Source organism: Mytilus galloprovincialis, chromosome 4 (genome assembly GCF_965363235.1).
Source record: "Mytilus galloprovincialis chromosome 4, xbMytGall1.hap1.1, whole genome shotgun sequence".
Classification (NCBI taxonomy): domain Eukaryota; kingdom Metazoa; phylum Mollusca; class Bivalvia; order Mytilida; family Mytilidae; genus Mytilus; species Mytilus galloprovincialis.
In genome coordinates, this window is record NC_134841.1 from 63114394 (window position 1) to 63138105 (window position 23712).

Genomic DNA, 23712 nt, shown 5'->3' on the forward strand with positions numbered 1-23712 from the left:
TAGGTCTTCAATGCAGCAGGAAATTGGCACACCTGGCGGCTTTCTTCAGCTGGCCCCTAAACAAATATATATACTAGTTCAGTGATAATGGATATCATACTAAACTCCAAATTATACACAAGAAACTAAAATTAAAAATAATACAAGAAACTAAAATTAAAAATAATACAAGACTAACAAAGGCCAGAGGCTCCTGGCTTGGGACAAGCGCAAAAATGTGGCGGGTTTAAACATGTTTATGAGATACACCTTCGTTGTAGCAAGACAAGTAGACAATATTTTGATTCGTTTTATTTCAAAATACTCCAAATATTTTTTGGCTGTCTTTACAATGTTGTATAATTTTTTAGCAAAAACACATGAAAAAAACATGAAAATTCAGCATCAATAAGTCAACTGCAGTGGAGATTATTCAAAATATTATGCATTAAATATTTAAATATTTCAGAAAAACGTTGATAACTTATCAAAAGCTATACAAATTATAATATACAGATATCAAAACTTTTATATTTAAGAACAGATCAGTCCTTTATTCAGTACATGTATCAAATCACATGTGTATATGTCGTACTAATGAGAACAAAATGAGTACAAATGTTGATATTTTTCATACTTAGTGTGATTACTAGAACAATATATTTTCCCCTGCTATCACCAGCACCATTAACATTCTCTTAAATAACCTTTCATTTCTCTCTAACAATTTATAACAAACATAGAGTTCTTCACACGTTATATATATATATATCTGTTGTCAAATATCTGGCAAAGCTAACTTCACTCAAACTTGATACCCTGAGCTAATGGCAATTCTTTACTGTAGTTTATTGTGCTGTAAATATAAACATGTAAACATTACAACAACAGACTAACCAAATTTATAAATTTTACATTTGGAATAATTTAATTAATTACAAAATAAAATACTTTTCAAACTTTCTACTTTATAAAGAAAATGTTTTTTTTTTTTTAATTTTTGTTGTAGACCCATTGGTGACCTTCAGCTGTTTTCTGCTCTTTAGTAGGGTTGTTGTCTCTTTGACACATTCCCCATTTCCATTCTCAATGTTATTCTTCTATGATTATCAACTTTTTTCGGATTTTCTTGTTATCCTGATAATTTGAGTTTTGTTCCCAAAACATTCACATAAGTGTACCAAATACTGTGCACTTAAACAATGACATATGTATGAATACTCAACATGGTTGGTAAGCACTGAACAATTTATTTTACAGGAAACATGCTTTCTTCATGTTCTTAAAGACATAATAATGTGAATATAATTGTTGAAAGCTGTACTGTAAATACCTAAATTTGCTATCCTTCAACATCATTTGGTGTTTGGTGGAGAGTTATCCCGTTGGCAACCATAATATGTCTTATTTTCATATGATCAACAGTACAAATTATGAAATCCTATTCAAACTTTATCAAAAATTTCAATCAAAATATAACTTCAAATTAATGTATCTTCTTCTCTACATTAGATACATACCATGTAGACCTTCTCATATACTGTTTCCAAGCATCACTGCCAGATTCCCTGCCCCCTCCTGTATGTTTTTCTCCACCTATAAAAAAAAGGTAATTTATCATGTGTATTATTTTGATTTATTACATTGGTTGCAATGAAATACATTGATTTCCCAGTTAAAAAAAAAACCGATAATTTCACATGTGAAATAAACGTGGTTATTTCACTCTCTGATGTCATACAACAATAGGGGTTGTGTCATACAACAATTGGGGTTGTTAAGACGTCATTAACGGCTGATCAAAACAAATTGTGAAACGAAGAAAAAAGATACAGTTTCTTACATGTTTTACATTAATTTCTTTAAAAAAAGCCATTTGCCAATGTAATAAAAAGAATACATAATTAAAGAATTCAAATATCGAAAAAATATTCAACTTGTGACCAAACAACACTGATAATTAACTCATGTTACACACATTCGTGAATTAATGTATTGTTCTGTCACTTGTTAAATATTTTTCTCTATTTGAATTCTTTGATTAGTTATTCTATTTTAAAATTAAACATTGTTTGCTAAGGTATTTATTCTGCAACTATGTTTTCAATATCCTGTAATGAACTACAAAAGGAGTTCAATTTGTCCAATAAAAGAAATTATTTTCAATGGACACAATCACAGAGTTTCAAGTTGAAATTTTCCCAGAAAGTCCTTGCATATAAAGCATGTGATAAGAAACTCTTTTTCTTAAGTTTCAAGGATAAAAAGGGGTGCAACTATGCAGTGGTGCGTTAAATACATACCAAGAGACGGTAAGCAGTGTTTTATTTACTGTTTATGGAAATAAAGATATAGGTAATCAATGATCATTTGTGACAATCAACTTTTCTGGTAACCTCTATTATACCAATTGACCAAACAGATGATGACTTTTTCAGCTACATCTGCATATTGCGTCAGGATCAGGGTTTAAAAAAAAAGAAAAAGAAAATGGAAACAATCTACCAAATATTCATCAATCCTATTTCAATCTCCTTAAAGGAGAAGGGGCTATAAGGGGCAAAATTGGCCCCACTTCAGATCTTTGATATACTTCTTATGAATGCAATTAAGCATTGATTTTAAGTTGATCATAGTTCATTTTTCTTAAATCAAATGTTGATTTTTAAGAAATAAAAGTTTAAACAAAGATAGATTTAAGAACATACTGTGTAGAAGTGTGTATATATTTAACAAATGAAATTGTGAGCTACTCCTCACTGATGATTCCAGCACAAGTGTTTGATAAACAGGAACTTGTTGATTGATTAATCTGAAAACGCTTCACACAGTATAGCTTACTTATATAAAACCCGAAACCTAATTTCTGAAATCCTTGTATTGTAGTTCTTGAGAAAAATGTGGAAAAATTTTCAACTTGGCTATCATGTGTAAATTGATACAAGTGTTTTGTAAATAGGAAGTTTTTGAATGATGAATTTGAAAAAGCATCACTCAGTATAGCTGACTCGTATAAACCCTGAAACTAAAATTTTAGAAATCCTTGCAATGTAATTCCTGAGAAAGAAGTGAAGAAAATATTCATGGGACGTAAGAAGGGACTGAAGGACTAACGGACAGACAGAGGTAAAACAGTACACCTCCACTTTTTTAAAGCAGGGTTAAAATTAAAGCAGGGTATAATAAAAAAAAAATCTATATCTGTTTTCTTGAAGAGCAATACTTACCAAATGCCCCACCTATCTCTGCTCCACTGGTAGGAATGTTCACATTAACAATACCACAGTCTGAACCTTTAGGACTGAAAAATAACAAGTAACTGATGAAAGACTGAACACTTAATACATGACATTAAATACTCAGGTTAATTGAACAGTTGACTGGAATTAGTTTGACTGACATGCAGAAATGTAACATTTATACCTATTTTTTTTTATCCAAAACACTTCACAGTAAAAAATAAACATTAAAATTAAGATTGTTATGTTTCCAAATGTTTTTTGTAATAAGTAATCCTGACTCATCACAAGATAACATTTAAATAACCTATGATTGATATATCATTGTCTTCCTGAAACTTTTTTCCTAATACTGAACCCACCCAAAGTTTTGATACCAATAGCAGAACAGGCCAAAAACATAACACTGTCTCCAAAGGAGTAAGACCTCTTTTTGGCCCCAAAATATAGCAGTTTTACAAAATTGTTAAAATGTTTACTTTTAGTTATTTATTGGACAGTAGAATGCTTCTCCTACATAAATATAGGCTGTTTTTGACAATACGTTGTACATACATCGAGTACTAGCACCAGTAAGTCATGCTAAATTACTGAAATCTTCACAATTCTAGCATTTTGGTTCAATTTTAGACGGTTTCCGTGTGAAACGAAAGTGGCCGCATTCGTGTTCATCCAAAATATTTATATGAAAGTTGTATTTGATGATAATACATAACATATATAAAGGTTGAGGATGAACACCGATGCGGCCACTTTCATTTTTGACAAAAAACATCTGAAAAGTGACATTTTTCAGCATATTTGGTAGATTTTTCATATTTGAGCTTGAATCGGAGCGTTTTTAAAGGACTAAATTAGTTAAAATCTTTCACATAAATTAATTGAATCAATTAAAATAGACACTTAAGTGTTTAAAAAGTGGTCAACATCTTTCGTTACATGAACCTGAAATTTGAGGCCAAAATCGGTCCTTACCGGACCTTCTCCTTTGTTATGTGAGGTATAATAAAATACTTTCTATTGTGGAAAATACTGCTTTTCTTCTCTTTTGTTTTGTGGGAAAATGTTGTAAGTACATTTTCACCTTAAATTTTTTCAATACATAAAATATGTAAAAGTTTCTTACCCAATCCATTTAAATATATTACTAATATCTTTTGTAAATAGACTGCTGGTCAAACCTTGTTTCACTTCGTTGTTAAATCTAATTGCCTCATCCACATTCTGAAAAAAAGTTTTAGAAATTGAAGCAAAGCATATTTTTATCCTTTTTATGCTTTCACAATCAGCAAAAAGTGTTGTTTACTTTTAAAAGAAGGGTTAAGAATATACTTTATCAATCAAAACAAATTCACAACTTTCATTTACCATGAAAATCTACAGCTTAATACATTGCATAGGTACATGTACCATTATAACTTTAAAGATTGTAGATACCCCTCAACATATTTTGGTAACTTTTGTCTTATCATTTCTATCTCATAGACATATACATACCTCTTATTTCCTTTTATTAATAGGGTTTATTCAAATAGTTTATATTGCAGAACAATGTAATCATGTTGAATCTATGATTAAGATTTGAACTGATTTTCTTTTAATTCTGTTTATTTTGTGGTAGGTTTTTTTAACATAACAATTGTCGCTGGGCTTTAAAAATGTTGTATATGACTTGTTTGTCTAAAATAACTTTTTCACATAAATCATCTTAATAATAATAATAATAATAATTCTTTATTTAAAGAGGGTTACACAGTTAGCTGTAAAGCTAATCTTCCCTGAGGCCCTCATGAAATACAATGAAATATAACAAACAATTACAAAATATCAAACAGACACACATACATGAATAATGAAATAAAAAATTGTTATGAAATATACAATTTTCAAAACAGGTAAAAGTTACAAATTCATATATGACATGTATAGTATTGGCATCAACAATATCATAAGTTTGAGTAAGTGTGTGAAAATTATTATGCATATAAAAACGCACAGCTTCTTAATGTTCCATCAAGTAATTTTTAAATCTTTTTTGAATGAGCTTGTACTTGAGGTTGATTTTTTCAGGGATATTGGTAAGTTATTCCATAAAATAGATCCTGAATATATAAAAGATTTCTTATAATAAAAGCTGTTTTGGCTTTTGGAACTTGTAAATTTTTGCAAGAGGCATTTCTCAAACAATATTGGTTTATTTCTGGCATTTCTTTAAACTTTTCAGTGAAATATACAGGGGCTTCATTCTTAAGGCATTTATGCATCAAAACTGATTTGTGGTATGAGATTCTAAATCTTGGCAGAAGGCAAAATAGCATACAGTTAGACCAATCAAAACATCTGAAATAAGATATGTGACAAAATTGCCAATCTCAATTGCTTGTAAAGTTTTTGTATGTAAACTTGAAAAGTGTTGAATGATGGCTTTGGGAATCAAATACATGTACATATCTTTTATTGTCTTTGTTTCTGTTGAAATACGTTTAGTTTTTATGTAATCCACAAACGCCATAGTTTTTATTTCAATGCATCATACAAAAATGTTCAAATTCACGTACAACATTTTTGAAGCATGCTTTTCAACCAAATTTTCAAAGCCTGTTAGCGAGATTTTTTTAACTAAAATTTTGTTATTTATATGTGTTTTACTCATTGTTGAATGCAGTATAGTGAACTATAGTTGTTACTTTAACTTCTATGTTATATGGCTCATTTGCTATCATACAATATCTTATTTCTATAAAGTGTGAGACAGACTTTGATTTCCAAATGACAGTACAGATAGTACCCAGAATAACTCATTAAACTAGTGTGAAGAATGGATACTACTTACTTTACATTTAATTGCATAAACAATTGGAGCAAATGTTTCTTTCAGAACTACTGGTGCATCATGGGCTAGGCCAGTTACTATCGTCGGTTCAACAAAATGTCCCTCTCTCTCAATTTTCTGCAAAAAAATAGTGTATGTATTTAGTGAATGCATTCAAACAATACAATAGTATGTAAGAAAAAAAAAGGTCTGAAATAATGTTTGCAGTTTAATACACATATATCAATATACAATGGAAGTCTTTGTTTTGATTTTAGGATCCTTGAGAAACTACCTGGATAAATTTAAAGGTTTAGTTGTACAGATTGCCGCTATCTTAAATATGTAAATAGTGGCTTTCATTGCGCTGCTTAATAAAAATCCCTGTAAAATTTTAAACTTGAATACCAAGATTTTTATGAAAAGATGCTACAAAAAGTTAGCCTGTCTAAGACTCAAATAAATTATACATAACTAGATGTGGGTGTACATGAACAACCCTGTCTGTGGAGTGACAGAGAAGATATCTTAATTAACTTCTTTAAAATGAATGTTACCCAAAATGAAACACAGGATCCATTTGAAAATTAAAAAACTTATAAACCAATAATTAGCCGATTATCTAAGACATAACACAAATATACCACTTTTGTGGTCTTGGGGTAGCTTGTTCACTTCGAGGGTAGGAGATCATGGGTTTTATCCCTTGCCAGGTCAAACCTAAGAATTCAAAATGGGTATTTATGCTGCTTCTCTGCTATTAAAGCATGCATCATTAAAGAGTTAAGAGCTAAGATTGGTCAGCTCAGAGTCAGAATAATGAGTCTGGGTAGGGTAACATGTCTTCTCACTGACTGTTATATTTTGAACTAATACATTAAAAATCTGGCTCGTTTTTTTTTTTTTTTTTAATTTCTATCAGATTTATATATCTTCTATATGAATTTTTTTAAATCTTAAAGATAACAACTAATGGTAACCATAAGTTCTATTTATAGCTGGGGTAACCATGTTTGATAATTGGAGGGGACAAAAAGATAAACTTTAATAATATTAAATACTTTAAGTATTATTTAGGCCAAGTTTTATTGAAATTGGTTCAGTGGTTTCATAGACAAAGTTTACAACGATGACAAAAGATTGTACTAAGTCATTGTTCATTTGATCCATAGTGCTGGTTGAGCATTATTATGCTTTATTCAAATAATTTCATGAAAATCATCCTTTTTAACTAACTTGGTTGACATCTTTGTAAAAAAACAATTTAAAACAGTCATATTGTAAATACACCATTCAATGGCTTAGGATGGATTATTTCCCTTTGAATCAATCAGTAGATATTTTTGCAATTTTGCAAAAAATTAGATAGTTTATTTGGAAATTATTCACTTTATTAAAACAAAATGCATAAATAAACTGAACATACGATTATCCAAATAAAATCAACTGCTTTTAGCATATAAAAGCTATCATTTTGTTTTATTTGAACCAGTTAAAAAAAAAACTTTTAAAACTATTACGAATTATTTTTCATCCCCCACAAACACGTAAGAGTTATCTCTTCACTTCGTAACAGTAAGAGATAAGTTTTTGTAGATCCAGCTTCTTGACTATGGCTAGCTATTATCATCTAGCTGGAATAAAATTAGAATAACTTAAATAAAAATGACACAGTCAATATGTTATATTCTGCATTCCCGTATCCAGTTACATAGCTTACATTACTTAAATACAAATGCTGTTGAAAATGACACCAGCTATTTTTTTTACATTGGTCCAAGATGATAACAAGTGATTTTACAATGTTCTAATAGATTGCAAAAAAGATATTAGAAATTTCTTGAAATATTCATGATCAGTTATTTGCCCTGGCAAGCAGCTGTCACTATCCTTTAAGAACTAAAAACCTCATATCAAAGTTTCTTGTGGAGAATTCCTACTAAGATTGGTTCTACTGGTGTCAAAGAGACAACAACCCGACCAATGGGCAGAGAGGGGCCCAAGGGCACCAATGGGTCCTCAATGCAGCAAGCAAATCCAGTATCCAAGAGGTGGTGTTCGGCTAGCACCTTAACAATAATATATATCTTTTCAGCAAAGTGCACACCACACTAAACTCAGAAACATACAAATGAACCAAAATTTGAAAAACCAGACTAACAAAGGCTAGAGGTTCCTATGTCAGAAAATAAGATTTAAATGTACTTTTTGAGGGTTTTTCAGTTGTTGCAATGAGACAAAAAAAGTTGGATGAAAATTTTTACCAAAATCTGAGACAATAGGCCATTTGCTATTCCTCGACTCCAACCTCAATCAGAATGGAAAGGAACAATAAAATGCTGAACAGAAATTTACTACTGACAATAAAGGGCTACAATGGACAATACATGTAGATTGTGGTAAATATTATAAAGATGAATGTTTATACTGCACCAATTGTGTTTTATTTGTCTCTGGTAGAACAGATGTAATTCTTATATTATTTCTAATTATTTGAATGAACATTTTTATTATCATGTTCACCAAATTTGCAAGTTTGCATCCATAAATGCCTTGAGAGAAAGGGTTTCTTAACCCCTTATGGTTATGCCTTAAAAGTGCTGGTGGCCTTAAGCAACACACAAACCTCATTTAATAACTTAATTTTGTGCCTACATTTGAATTTTATACCTAGCTGATCCCCGGGGAATTAATGGCAATAAGCTCATATTTGCATCTTGGCCGGAAAGAGTAAAAAGTGATGCATTCAAGTTTGTCTAAGTAATGACTATCATTATACCTAATTTGGTTAGAGTCTATGTAATTAGGAATAAATAACTAAGAAAACAGTTTATTAACCAACAATTTTAAACAAATAAGAAATAATGGATTATCTCCCTTAAAATGATGACATACATTTATCTTTAATTTTGCTAAAACTTAAAAGCATATCTAAAAACGATTCTATCAATATCAACAAAATCCATTAGTCAACTTAACAGTGGATTATTTGTACAAAAGCAACTGCTTTAAAAAACTAACAGGTATTATTTTGTTAAAATTAAACCAATGAAATATAAAACTGTAAAAGATGATATAGACCATTGCACACATTTCTCTACACATTTAAAGCCTATCTTTCTCTAATGAAAAAGATAAATAGTTTTTGAAAATTGCAGCTAGAACACTTTAGTTGTATATTTGAATAATATCACCTTCACAAATACATTTACATAGTTATACAACCTGTTCTAAAGGATGAATAGGTGTTAAGATTTATTTCTTTACATGTAATAAACAGATGGAGGTGAAATCACACTATTGATAAAAATCATATATTCTTGATTCTTAATATTTTAGCAACAGACATTCTCTATTCTTTATATGTTTTTTTGTATTCACAGAATCATAAAATAAAGGATCATGGAAGCAGCATGTACCACAGAATTAAAGAGACATTGTTACCTTGCCACCACATTCAATTTTTCCACCTTGTGCTTTAGCTTCCTCTACTGACTGGAGAAACAGATCTACACCTTGTTGACTATGCATTGGACCATAAAGAGTACCAGCTGAAAATCACATACCTTTCTATAATTATCATTATCAAAGAAAAGCAACAATAAAGTTAATATTCTTATATGAATTGCAAAAAATTCCTTTGCAATGTCAAAGCCTAACCCCCAAATAAAAAAGTCATCATGCTGAATTCAATGCTTTGTGTCTCTATGTTACTTAATACTTAAGAAGGCTGATTAGCTAGTTTAGAAAGTAATTCTGGGAAGTGTACTAATATACAATCTGGCAATAAATTAAGAACTTACAGAAAATTTTAAAATATTTTTATGTTTGAACCATATTTAAAAATGAATTAAAAAAAAGACAGGCAAATAATTACAAGACTTAGAACTGGCTGTCATGATCTTGAAATCGGAAGAGGGGGGTATATTGGAATTAAAGCTGAAGACAGAAAGTGTAAGCTATGTAAGAAGGCAGTTGAAGAAGAACTACATTTTCTTTTAAAATGTCCTGTTCTAAAAGATACTAGATCTCAATATATGTCTAATTTAAATTCTAAATTCAAAAATTTTTCAAGATTATCCGATGAAATGAAATTTGTTTGGATTCTTTCATCTGAAGATTTGTTTGTTACTTCAAACTTATCTAATTTATTGCATTCCCTTTTTCAAAATGAAAATCATAGAAAATATCATTGTTGTTTGAAAAAAAAAATAGAAGAAGAAAAATATATATAGATCTATAGGTAATAAAATCAATCAGGAGTTGTCTCCCATAGACCTAGAACTATAAAGATTATGTAATTTCTCCAGGTCACAGTGGCACCCATAATAACTATGTTTTGTCAATAACTTGGTTTATAATCAGGTTAATTAGAGTGAATGTGTATTCATGTTTATATTTTTAGTCTAAATGTACTTTAATTATTCTAATCATTCTAATCATTTTCTGTGCTTTATTTTGTAATTCATTTGATTGTATAGCTCAAATTTTGGGCATGATTGGTTAATAAAATAACTTATCGTATCTTAATACTGTGTAATCAATTGATTTTTCTTCAATAATTCATCTAAAAGAATCCTCATTTCTATAATTCTTAGAAGATTTCTACTTTTGACTTGTTGATTTTTCATAATCGCAGTTCGTCACTGAGCAAAATTCAATTATGATGTTAAATGTTCTTTATACTGTTCTCTAAAATCCTATTGTGAAGTCTTGAAAAAGTCCACCATGTCTGATGATGTCACATATAAAGAACACATCTTCTTGCAGACTGTTATAACAGTTTTTCTATTTATTGTTTAAAATCATTAGTGAAACAGGTTCTGACACCGAACCTTTTCAATACAATATCTCACAACTCTTCAGAGTTAAATTATTATTTTCAAAAAAGCTTGGCAAATTAGATTTTATTGAGATGCATTCTAAGTAATTCACTTAGTTAATGCTATCATAATGTATGGTGACAAAGCAGAATTATCAGATTTAACTCATAGATTATCGACAGATTTTCTTTTGTGAAACAAAGTTGTTTGATGTTGATTATACTTGCACTTGTCTTTGCCGATAGTTGTTACTTACGCTCTAAAGGATCCCCAATTTTAATCTGAGCATATGCTTTCTTCAGTCTCTCTACAACCTCATCATGGACTTTCTCGTGGAGGATCTAGCAACAAAAATGTAAACAAACTTAAAATGTAAAATTAAATTTGTAATCCTCGCAATAACACAGCATGATGCATTTATGTTAATGAGATTTATAACTTTGTTACTTTTTTGTTTTAAAAGATTAAATACAAAAAACTGAAAGACATTTTTTTTAAAGAATTTGTCAAAAGTAATGTTTTACCAAGCCCACCTTTTAAACTACTTGCTGCAAAGTGTTGGTCAATTTCTCTATTTCAGCATTTGCAGTGAACAACTGATAAAATGGCATGTGGTAAATACAAAGATGTTGTATGCCATTGCATGGTAAACTATTGAACTGGTGCAAATTTTCATATCATTAGAATTTCAAAAAAACTTTCATCAATCTATTACTAACCACTTAGAATCATGTGAAAATCACTTTCAGTTTAGGAGTAAAATTCAAAGATATAGCAAAATATCCAGATGTCACATTAAAATCAAGTTGACAATAAACTATTATCTTACCAGACGTCTAGTTGTGGTACATCGCTGTCCAGCTGTTCCAGCACAAGCAAATACTGCAGCTCTCACAAGCATGTCAATATCAGCATCATCATTTACTGAAATAGAAGATGTACATCATTTCTTGTGCACATACACTACCTGCCTTAGCATACTGAAATATAATTCATTGCATACTGCTGATGTATCATTTTTGCTTACCCTGCAAGCTCAGTTAGCTTTAATATTAAATATCTAATACCTGGTCTGTTTTTATTTTGTATTTTTTCAATGGCTTTCCATAGTTTTTAAGTTTAGCAGTTATATCTCCAACCTAAGGCAATTTATTGTCATGCTCTCCAAATTTAGGGTGCAGTTTGAACACAAAACAACTTTGTAATTGAAATCGGAGTAAAATGGAAATCTTGGAGGAGTGAGCTCTCTTTCACTGTCTGGCCCAATCACAAAGGGTCTAGTTCTTTGGAAAAGACAATAATAATATAATATTTAAAGTAATGTAACTAATAAATATGTTAATCATCTAAGTATGCTTTGGGGGCAAAAACTTCTGGTTACAAAAATACTTCTAGATGTTTATTTTTAGAATCTATGTTGTTGAGTACCTGTTTCATCGATGATTACTCTACATATGTGTGTACTTAATTTGCAACTCAGGAAGTGAAAAACATCTTACCTATTAAAGCATTGTTTCCTCCAAGCTCTAACAAAAATTTCCCTATAAAAGTAAATACAAATACAGTACAAAAAAGTTATGCATAGTAACATATTTAATAAACATTGATTTTATGTCATGTACTAGAGAATGATTGTACATCTTAAAGACTCAAATATATCAAAATAAATGAGCCAATTATTCATAAAAAAATACATCTGCAAATAACCTAGAGTGGAGTGTTTTTGATGCCATACACATCCTGACTTTATTAATTTATGTATCATTGTCATTTTTCTCAGTTTCTTTTGTTACCTATTCTGACATTGGACTCGAAACTTCTTTTAAACTGAGTTTTACTGTGCACATTGACATGTTTCTTTATTCTATGTCTGCTAGTGGTATAGGGAAACAGTTGAGATCTCACAAAACATATTAAACCATGCCTCATAGTTCCGCCTGTCTCAAGTCAGGAGATTTTGGTCTTTGTTAGTCTTGTATGTTTTTTTTAATTTTACTTCATTTATGTGTTTTGGAGTTTAGTGTGACATCCATTTTCACTGAACCAGTACACAATTTTATTTTGGGCTAGCTGAGGACCATCTCCGGTGCAGGATTTTCTCGCTGTGTTGAAGACCCTATGGTGGCCTTTGGCTGTTGTCTGCTCTTTGCTTGGGTTGTTTAACATATTTCCATTTCCATTCTCAATTTTCTTTTCTATATTTTCTTCAGGTTATCAAAATTTAAAATAACCATAGAGCCATTATTGTTGAACAGTAGTGTGAACAATATTTCATTTAGGAACAAATGAATAAATATGTTAATAAATACAAAACATGGATTAGAAAACAATTAACAAGTCACTTATACAAACTCCTCTCCTATTTTTTGTTGAACAGTTTATGTCAGAAAACCATCCATGATATTTTACTTTTGAAAGATTGGAAGCAGATATGAAAACTAATGACCGACTAAAACATAATAACATGTAGACATGAGTAGAGAACTTCATCAAAATATGAAAATATTGACCAAGGACTAAAAGCACTGATGTAATTTTTTAAGTGAGTACACAAATTTTTAAATTAATTACCAAATCTTTCTTGAACCATCATAGAAACTTTATGTCCAACCTGAAAAAATAAATAGTTAACTAACTTACTTCTCATTTCTTAAGTTTTGCTGTATTTTTACAAATTCAGGAAAAAAACAGATTTTATTTTTCATCATACACCAAGAAATAATATGAATTCTTAAGTTATATGCTAATGACACAAAATAAGCAATACCTTCATGTGTTTTTTAGGAATACAAATTTCAAATGTATAATTCTTTTAAAATAGAAATTGGAATGATCTGATAACATACAGAATAAAAACAAGATGTATTGTAAAATAATGATCAAATATGATCCCCTGCTATAAACATTCAGTAAACAGGTAAGAAAAATCATACATAATGTGTTAACAGATATTTAATGTTCAATTGCAAAAATATTATAGCAAGTTGAAATTTTTTGCAGACACAAAGTGAAGTTTTGATTAAACTCTGTTCATTTACAGAACCATCTAGACAGGTAGCTTCTGGTTATCAATAGTTGTAGGTTATTAACCTATAAAACTGATCTTAAACAAAAGAATGTCAGAGTGACAGCAAACCAGTGTTTTAAACATTAATTTGTGTGCTTGCATTTTTCAATATCACAAGGACTATAACTCCTAGTGTTAATCTGACATCAATATTGAACTTGACCTCCATTTTGTCATCAGTAGCAATGTATCAAAATTTGAAAAGCTACTATTCAACAATCCTTGAGGTAAAGCAAGTACATGACTGGAAACATCATTTTTAATCTTTCAAGAACCAAAACTCCTGAATGGTGAAAGTGAAAATCATCAATAAGGTACTTGACCTCCTTTTTTTCAGCATTAACAACAGCTTGAATGGTTCATGAGTAAATGTACAGACACAACTAGAAATACATTCTTTCAAGAACCATTACTCCTGAATAGTAGAAGTGAAAATAGTCAATATTGGACGAGACCTCCATTTTGTCATCAGAAACAACATATCAAAATTTGCAAAGCTTTTGTTTTAGATGCTTGTAAGCAAAGACACTGTTTGGCAGCCTATAGCCTACCCTAAATCCCCAAATCAATAATGGAATTTTCCTTCAAAATCAGGTTAAAAAACAAAACTGCATAAAAATACATTGAACAAGAAGTCTGAAGTCAACAAATATAAACTGAACAAACTTACAGGTGTACTGCCAGTAAATGATAGAAGATTTACTCTTTCATCTTTGGCCATCAATGTTCTAAAAATATATGTTACAATCAATATTAGGTGATCAATCAATAGATTAAAGCATAAAGCATAAAATAGCATGGAAACTATCACTTTTGTGTGTGTTTTACTTTTCCTTCCCCCCCCCCCCAAAAAAAAAAGAAAAAAAAGAAACAACCCAAAAAATCAATTATCATTCAGAATATGGTATTCACATCATCAGTGTACCATATATTAGCTGTAATATTTAAGAATATCTTATTTGCATACTGTTTATAATATCCTGTGCATTTGTTTTCAATTTACTGGTGATAAAATTTTTGAAACATTCATAAGTCATATTGTCTCATTACATCTTATGTATACACTTGTTAAGAATTAAAAAATATCTTCTTCATACATTGGTTATAACATTTTACTTCAACTTTGATATTCATCTAATTGTGTTTACAATGTTACAAAGTATTTTCCATAACTTCTATTTTCTCCAATATTTCAGTTTCTGTGTGTTTAGTTACCAGTTAAATGTCAAACTAGGAGTTTATTTTATATACAGTGAAACCTGGCTAAACGGAATCCTGTATATACCGAATACCTGTATAAACCAAACATGTTCTTAAGCACCTTCATATCAAATTGTATTGTGAACCTGATAAAACCGAACATCAGCCAAAGCCGAACAAAATCTTAAGTCCTGAATAGGTTCAGTTTAAACAGGTATAACTGTATAGTAAATATTAAATCATTTTTACCCAATATCAGCACCTCCTTGAACCAATGAACAGATAGCACCTGGAAGATTGTTTGCTTTCAAGACAGCTTCTAAAATTCTGAAAAGAAATAGATGGGGTATAAAAATAAAAGACATAAACGATTTACACAATGCTAACTTAAGAGTAAATAACAATTTAATGTTTGCTCCCTCTAATAATAATTATTTGAGATCACTGCTTATTCATTCTTTTCTTGCCATTGAAAAAATTAGCATCAAACTCCTTACTACTATAAAAAAAAAACAGGTTTCTGATGATGGGGGGGGGGGGGGGGTAAAGAACACTGAAACGTGTTGATCCTTTGAAGTGTCAGTGTCATTACTACTTTTTATCTAATACTTCATAGAGGCTGCATTGACTTAGGCCTAAAAAAAAAATCTGTGTTTCCGGTAACATCATTTTGAAAAATAGGGACGGTAGGTCGGATTTTTATATATATTTTTTTTACAATGTATATGAAATCCGGAAAATAATCATGGTTTTTCCAAGTCCGGATCCGTAAATAGTTTTCAAATACTGGAAGTCGGCTATTTGCAATGTTTTTGAAGCACCTGCTGTGCAAATTTCTTGGATTTTAACCTATTTGGAATACCTTTTGACATTAATAAAATGTTTTACTGGCTTTCTGTGCCAGTGGAAGCAAGTTAGATAAATTATCAGGGTCGTTTGATACCATTTTTAAAAAAAAAATTTGAAGGTCCAAGGGTCGGTCGGGTTACCGGAAACTCCGATTTATTTTTTCTCTGCCTTATCAAACAAACATTGAATCAAACAGTAACAAATACTTCAAAATGTTATTTTCAGTTGAGGGCGATTTATTTTTGTGATTTTCTACTTTTCTTGATGTATTTATATTAGGGAAGACTAATTTTACATACCATTATTGCGACAAATTATATTCCCTTTTTTTTCTTGAAAGTCATTCCAATTGATACTTTATAGTGTCTTTGTATGTTGTGATGTTACACTATTGTTTCAGATAAGGAAGAAGGTTTGGTACCATTAAAACTTTTAATTTTTGCACCTGTCCTTTGTCAGGAATCTGATGTTCAGTAGTTGTTATTTGTTGATGTCGTTCATAAGTGTTTCTCGTTTCTTGTGTTTTATATAGATTAGACCATTGATTTTCCCGTTTTAATGGTTTTACACTAGTATTTTTTGGGCCCTTTATAGCTCGCTGTTCGGTGTGAGACAAGGCTCCGTGTTGAAGACCTTACCCTTACATATATTGGTTTACTTTTATAATTTGTGACTTGGATGGAGAGTTCTCTCATTGGCACTCATACCACATCTTCCTATATCTATAAAAAATTAAATTGTTTGCAGGATTAGTTGGTTAACAGTTGAATGGCTTTTATATTTTTGACTTACTTTGTAATTGCAACACTGACAAGTGGGGTTGTGGGTGCTCCTTTCCTGAAATATATAAAATGATTATAGAAAGTTTTAATTAAAATATAACTATACTACTTGAAAATATGTCACCATCGTGATAGCTTAATTAAAAAAAAAGCAAAAGCTAACCCTAACACGATGAGTATCCTAATAGAACTTTTTAATGAATTCAAAATGTAGTGAAATGAACTCTGATATCATTAAAAAAAGTTGGTATGTCTCAGAATAGCATCAAAACTTAAATAATAATTATTTCAAATAATTGGGTTACCATAAACAACAGTTTCCACATATCAATGATATCGATGAATTCCATCCATACACTGCTACAGGGAAGTTAAAAGCTGTTATAATACCCACAATTCCTAGCGGATTCCATTGTTCTATCAGCATATGTCCAGGTCCTAAAATGAGACAGAAAAATTGTAAACAATATTTGATTGAATAAAAGACTAAATATAATTGAGCAGATAATTATTTCCAACAACACAATGGACAACGAAAACTGCTATAAAATCATGTACACAAATGCAAATTGTTTCCTGTTATTTTTACTTACACTTGGTTTAGGCAAGATTTTTTCTTTTTCTTATAACATACATTGGTGTTTTTTGTTTCTTGGAATTAAGTTTCGTAATTATCTTTTGTTCAGGTATGAAATTGCAGAATAAACTATTATAAAATACTAACGCTCTGATGGAAAGACATTTCCTGAAAACATTCTGGAAAGTCCTACAGCATAGTCAGCAATATCAATATATTCTTGTACTTCTCCCTCGCCCTCAGCTAAAATTTTACCCATTTCTAAAGACTCCTACAAGAAAAGCAAAAATAAAGTACCGGTTCAATAGTAAATCATAGCATGATGACACCTGCAGTGGAGACATTCTACTTGACTCTCAATTAAAATTCTACCAAATTTTGGCACTTCTACAAAAAAATTTAATAAAAAATTAGGTAATTATTTTAGAAGTTAAATATATCATCCCAATTTACTCTCCGTGAATACTCATAATACATGATTTTTAACTATGGAAAGTGAGTTATGTAATACTAAGAACAATGATAATAGTTATTGTTATGTGTTCACTTTTCTACATTGGCTAGAGGTATAGGGGAGGGTTGAGATCTCATAAACATGTTTAACCCTGCCACAATTTTGCGCCTGTCCCAAGTCAGGAGCCCCTGGCCTTTGTTAGTCTTGTATCATTGTATGACTTTACGAATAATCTAGATTTGAGTATTGAGGTAAGAAATTGTGGTTGTAGTTGCTTCTTGGTTTGTGTTATTTTCCTTTGTGTTTGTGCAATTAGAAATGTCTTGCTTATTTATTAACTTCAATCTTCTGTGTTGAATTCAGCCTTTAACATGATAAAGACTCAGGGTCCTCTCTATGATTTCTTGCCCCATGATGTGAGATAGATAGATATTTTTATTTTAAAATACAACTTGGTACATATACATGAAATACAATATATTACAATTTTAAACATAAGCAGTCAATTAACATATAAATTTATACCAACCAGCTTTTAGAGCCTTATGATGCACTGTCATTTATGTACGAAAAACTATATGAATAAATTTCAAATCCATTAATCCTTATTATATCAGAGGCTTAATTCTTATTAGATACAATGTAGTTACAATAAATCAGTTGTGTTTAATAATTAAATGAGAAAATAAGGATGAAAGCAACTTAATAATTTTTGGTTTAATAATGTAAGGGTTGTACATGTCTTTGTACGTATCCACATTATGTTTAGGAAAAAAATAGAAATTGAAATAAAAGGTAATAGAGAATTTATCACCTAGAATTGACTAAATTCTGACAGATGATCTTTATAATAGTAATTTATCCCATTTGCTGTGAAAGCAAAATAGTATGTAAACACTATGGCTAATATTTGAAAATGTAAACAGGTACATGTAAATGCATACAAGTAAAAAAATATCACAATAAGCACATATTAAACAAGCATGTTTAACAATGAACTAACCAGACCATACTTAGTACAATGCAGCTCTTATTAAAATATATATTTAATGACTAGAGTTTGTATAAATGTGTAGTTTGCCTTTTCATCTTGGTGTTACTTTGGGTTATCTCCTTTTATCAAAATTGAAAATTTGACATTTGCTTCTTATTTGGATGTATTTTGTTTGCTTTTTTCTTTTTATAAGGGAAGCTTTATTAGCGTATCAAGTGATTCTATTGGGTTAAAGTGAATTTGTATTATTGTGTATATCATCGTCTCATGTGTGCCTGTTCCAGTGATTATACATGTATATTCCACAAAGTGAGTATTTGTAAGATTATTTTGTCCATCATTAGATTTAGACTATATGTATTATTTTGATGTTTTTTTCAATGTACATGCCTTTTTGTTGAATTTCTGTTGCATTTATTTTTTAACCGAAATCTCCTTTAATCCATGTATGTTCTTGTACATCTATATACAAAACAGGTCATTGATGCTTTTTAAATAACAAGGAACAGAAGTATCAGCATAAGAATTGTCCAGGTGATTTAAAAAATCTTTTTTTTCATTTCACCTTTCTACACCAAACATTATGACTTTTTAAAATATTCCTGAATCTCAATTTGATTTGTTCATTCTGACAAACATAATTAAGAATGACTTACCAATTTTCCCAAGATGGTCTTCTTTTCCCTCAATGCCTCGCCCATTTGTCTAACAATTTCTCCTCTTTGTGGAGCTGGCACCTATCAAAATAAAGTGACTTATGTAATTATGTCCTCTAAACAAAACCCAAATAATGTTTAATACCAAAAACTACTACAACTATAAAGGTAAACATAATGTCATACAATTTCTAAGCAGCTTTCCAAACCAGAATGATGCATTTAAACTACAAAACATATCTGGCATTTTGGTGATCAAAATATCGAGCAGGATTTATGTACTCAGACTCTGACAGAAAACAATCAATCATGATATTGGATTCGGTATTTTCATCACAAACTTTGTACATGGAGTATATACTTAGTTAAGTTTTATGACTGACAGCCAAGATTTCATTTTTTCATTTATATTTGAAAATATGGAGAAGAATATTTTTTTAAATTATTTTGATAAAATAATACTCTTAGACTTATACCTACTTCAATTGGAAAGCGACAGTTTCGGTCTCAAAATCTATACATTTTTTTCTATCATACCATTAAACTATTTCATTGTCAAGTCCTGTAATTTTTGTCAAATATAACGCACTAGTTACAGTTCCGTAAAATTCTAAAGTGGTACAAGTTAAATACTAACCAGTACAGACATTTATATATAAACATGATAAAAACCTATACTGTACCTCTGCCCAGACTTCCCATGCTTCCTTTGTTGCTGCAATGGCTTTCTCATAGTCAGCTGGACTGCCCTGAAATGCAAATACCATACTTGTTATAAGGAATTCAATCAATTAAAAAAGTCTTATTATAAAAATTTTAAACAAACAACATTGTATTTCAAATTTAATTGAATTACCTTTCTTACACTGTTTTTAAATTGTCTTTATTGTCCATAAACCAGAAAAAAACTAGTTTTTCCCCCTTTTTTGCCCAGAATTTCTAATTTGTGTGAGCCATAACCCCCTAAGTCAATCCTTTTGTGGTGTGAAAACTTGTATAATTTCAATGAGATTCATACACTTAAACACAAGTTTTTGTCAGGAAAATACAAAATATTTTGGAAAAAAATTAACGTGATTCATTGAAATCAGTGGATGTTTTTATCATCTAAAAGAAAGTGTATATTTTATCGTCATACACCAAAAACTACTGTCAAGTGTTAACATCATTTGGCAAGAATTTTTACCATTATTCGTCATGAAGGTACCCTCATTAATATCTTACCTGTACAACTGTAGCTATTGGCTTTTTGTTTGTAGGGCAATAAGATGTGGCTATCTGAAAAAAAATTTAAATAATTAGGTAATCAACAAGAATATGTTAAGAAGCTACATGTAGGACGGGTTCCCTATTAGGAGTTTTACAAACACATGGTATTCGTTTCAACCTTCTTGCTAAATCTTCACCCTTGACACTTTGTTTGGGTATTTTCTTGTTTTTTCTTGTTGCAAAACACCATAAGTGCATTACACAATTTTGTGGAAAACTAATACATCATCATAACCAAAATTTGTAAGGGTTCCACATAACCCTGTGTCTCGCGTACTTTCACTGTTAATCGCAGTCTCAATAAAAATGAGGAACAAAAATAATAAAAATATTCCTCTCGATATTATCTTTTGATTGTAGGAAGCTTCTGTCCAAGTTTTGTACAAATCAAGGATAGTTTATGAATCTAATAAATGTTTTAAAGCTTTAACTGCAGACTGTATGAAACTTTAACTGGAAGAAAAACTAAGTCCATTTATGAGTAAAATACTGATAAACAGGAATAAAATTTTAACAAAATTTCCTTCTAGATACATGTACTAGCTTTTGATCATAAACAAGCTTCTGTCCAACTTTGGAACAAATCCAGGATATTTTAAGAAAGTTGTTAAAATTCTAAAAACTTTAACCACTGTCCACAGAGTGAATGTAATGTTTCCCAGCAGTCCATTTAAAGGTAAAATGCGGAAAAAATTATTATTTTTTTACAAAATCTACTTCTATCTTATGATCATAAACAAGCTTCTGTCAAAGTTTGGGAGAAATCCAGGAAAGTTTAAGAAACCAGGATATCATCTTACGGTATTTATATATTGCACAGCTTGTTCGCTATGCCTGTGTCTGTTGTGACATCTTTGATTATAACGAATGTAATCTATGTATTACCTGTAATTTATTAAACCACAGATATTGTTACCATAAATTACTTAAAACCTTTACTAAATTTTTCCATAGATATAAAGATTTGGTTTTGAAGTTAGGTTGTACCTGTAGAAAACTTTTTTCAAACAGGATAGCACATTCTCATTTTTACGGAAATGTTGTTAACCGTGCCCAGAAATTTTGCAATGATCCTGGTAAACTTATCGCTCCTTAAATAAACTTATTCTAAATGGTTACCAATTCAACACTGTAATAAGATCATTGAATATTGTTTTTATTGGTATAAATATTGAATTTATTATCACTAATAAATCTTAAAAGCAAACTAAATATTACTAGTATGTTATATACATATACACATTCATGGATCTACAATCTGTCAATACCTGTATCTTGGCATTGCACAAGGTCATGTTTTTCTCTGACTGTTTATGACGTCTTTACACTAAATTCATTGGATGTTGGATGTGTATGGATTGATAATTTAGTCTTAGATGCCTTAGATGCATGATATTTTTATTAGTTGTTAGTGGCTTTGAACTAGCTGTCAGTTAACTGCAAGGACTCTCAGATCTGTTCCTAGTGTCTTTTTGTTGTTGGGATGTACAAGTAACCGTCCACGTCCACATGTATTTTTATCCATCTGATGAGTTAAGCCTCTTTCAACTGATTTTCATAGTTGGTTCTTATGTTGAACTGTTATCCCACTGTCCCAGGTTAGGGGGAGGGATCCTGCTAACATGTTTAACCCCATCACAATATGTATATATGTGCCTGTCCCAAGTCAGGAGCTTGTAATTCAGTTGTTGTCATTTGTTTATGTGTTACATATTTGTTTTTTGTTCATTTATTAATATAAATAAGGCCATTAGTTTTCTCATTAGAATTGTTTTTCATTGTCGGGGCCTTTTATAGCTGACTATGCGGTATGGGCTTTGCTAATTGTTGAAGGTCATACAGTGACCTATAGTTGTTAATTTCTGTGTCATTTTGGTCTCTTGTGGATAGTTGTCTCATTGGCAATTGTACCACATCTTCTTTTTTTATAGTTTAAGAAAGTTATTTTATTTCAAAAACTTTTACCAGTGAATATTTGTGGACGCTATGAACAACACAGATGATGGAATGTAGGATCACTATGTCTTGCTTTTTTGACAAAAGTCAAAGGATCCACAAAAAAATGTTACTACTAACAAAAAGATAAAATTGCTGTGACAGTACCCTTTGTACACCCTCAACACTATGGTTAGGTTTTTTCCTTTTGAAAAAAATATAAGTGCATTAAATAATTTTGTGGAAAACTAATACATCATCATAACCAAAAATGTTACTCTTTAACAAAAGAAAAAAAAATGCGGTTCAGATAATTTCTGCTAAATCAGCTGTTTACGTATTGAGTGACCTTGAATCCACCAATGAAATCGGTTGATACGATACACACCTACGACTATGTTTTGTGGTACCTGCTTGCATTTTAATAAACAGTATGGGTATGATAAATGTTGCAACAATTCCCTTAATTATATGTGTTGTACTTAACATGAGAAATCAATATCTTTATAAAGTAAAAATTCTTGATCAAAATCTGCATACCTCGCCTGATCCTCCCCATTTTCCATAAAACACGCCATTGTTTTTAGCTGACAGTCCTAAATCTTTAAGCCACGAATACTTTGGATCTTCTATCAATAAACTTGACATGGTTCTGTGTAATCTAAGAGATAACAATCGACTCTTTGTGAGAAAGTGACCGGCTCTGCAGTATACTGTGGATGTCGCCATTAGGGTAATTTGGACGGATCCATTTAAAGGGATGACCTAAAATAAAAACACATAAATGTTCGATAATATCTGTGAAAATAGTTTAAAAGGGAATTTTTATGATTTTACGTCGTTTACAAATTTATAATCATGGTCTGTGTGAAATTTTGTTTCTGAATGTCTTGAAGAAAAATATTAAATCGTTCCGTATACCCTACAACAGAATGGAGGTGACGGGGAGACTTCATTGGAAAGATTTGGCGCACTAAACAATCGAGTTCTCCACAAATACTAGATATGTACAATCAGAAGTCCATTTATACTAGACTGGCACTATCCAAAATATATTATTCAATTTCCCAATATAT

At 30.4% G+C, this 23712-nt stretch overlaps 1 protein-coding gene across 1 annotated transcript; it reads right to left on the minus strand.

Moving 5' to 3' along the window:
- Window positions 1–273: 273 nt before the first annotated feature.
- On the minus strand, window positions 274–23388 carry LOC143072674 (alpha-aminoadipic semialdehyde dehydrogenase-like). The gene is made up of 19 exons (XM_076247730.1): window positions 23177–23388; window positions 20657–20710; window positions 20116–20181; window positions 19433–19513; window positions 17476–17599; window positions 17057–17189; window positions 16762–16806; window positions 15370–15447; window positions 14591–14648; window positions 13425–13464; window positions 12353–12394; window positions 11683–11777; window positions 11110–11194; window positions 9475–9581; window positions 6052–6168; window positions 4345–4442; window positions 3207–3280; window positions 1500–1575; window positions 274–835 (listed from the first exon to the last, which is right to left on the minus strand). Exons 1-19 carry the CDS (start codon window positions 23363–23365, stop codon window positions 781–783), a joined length of 1617 nt encoding a protein of 538 aa, XP_076103845.1. The 5' UTR covers window positions 23366–23388; the 3' UTR covers window positions 274–780.
- Between the last annotated feature and the right edge of the window lie 324 nt (window positions 23389–23712).

Excerpts from the sequence above, each read along its gene's own strand:
- LOC143072674 (XM_076247730.1), bottom strand. The coding sequence starts at position 23,365 with ATGGCGACATCCACAGTATACTGCAGAGCCGGTCACTTTCTCACAAAG. Across the intron at positions 14,649-15,369 it reads CAAGGAGGTGCTGATATTGG|AACATTGATGGCCAAAGATG; the intron begins GTAAAAATGATT and ends ATATATTTTTAG. Across the intron at positions 3,281-4,344 it reads AATATATTTAAATGGATTGG|TCCTAAAGGTTCAGACTGTG; the intron begins GTAAGAAACTTT and ends GTTATTTTTCAG.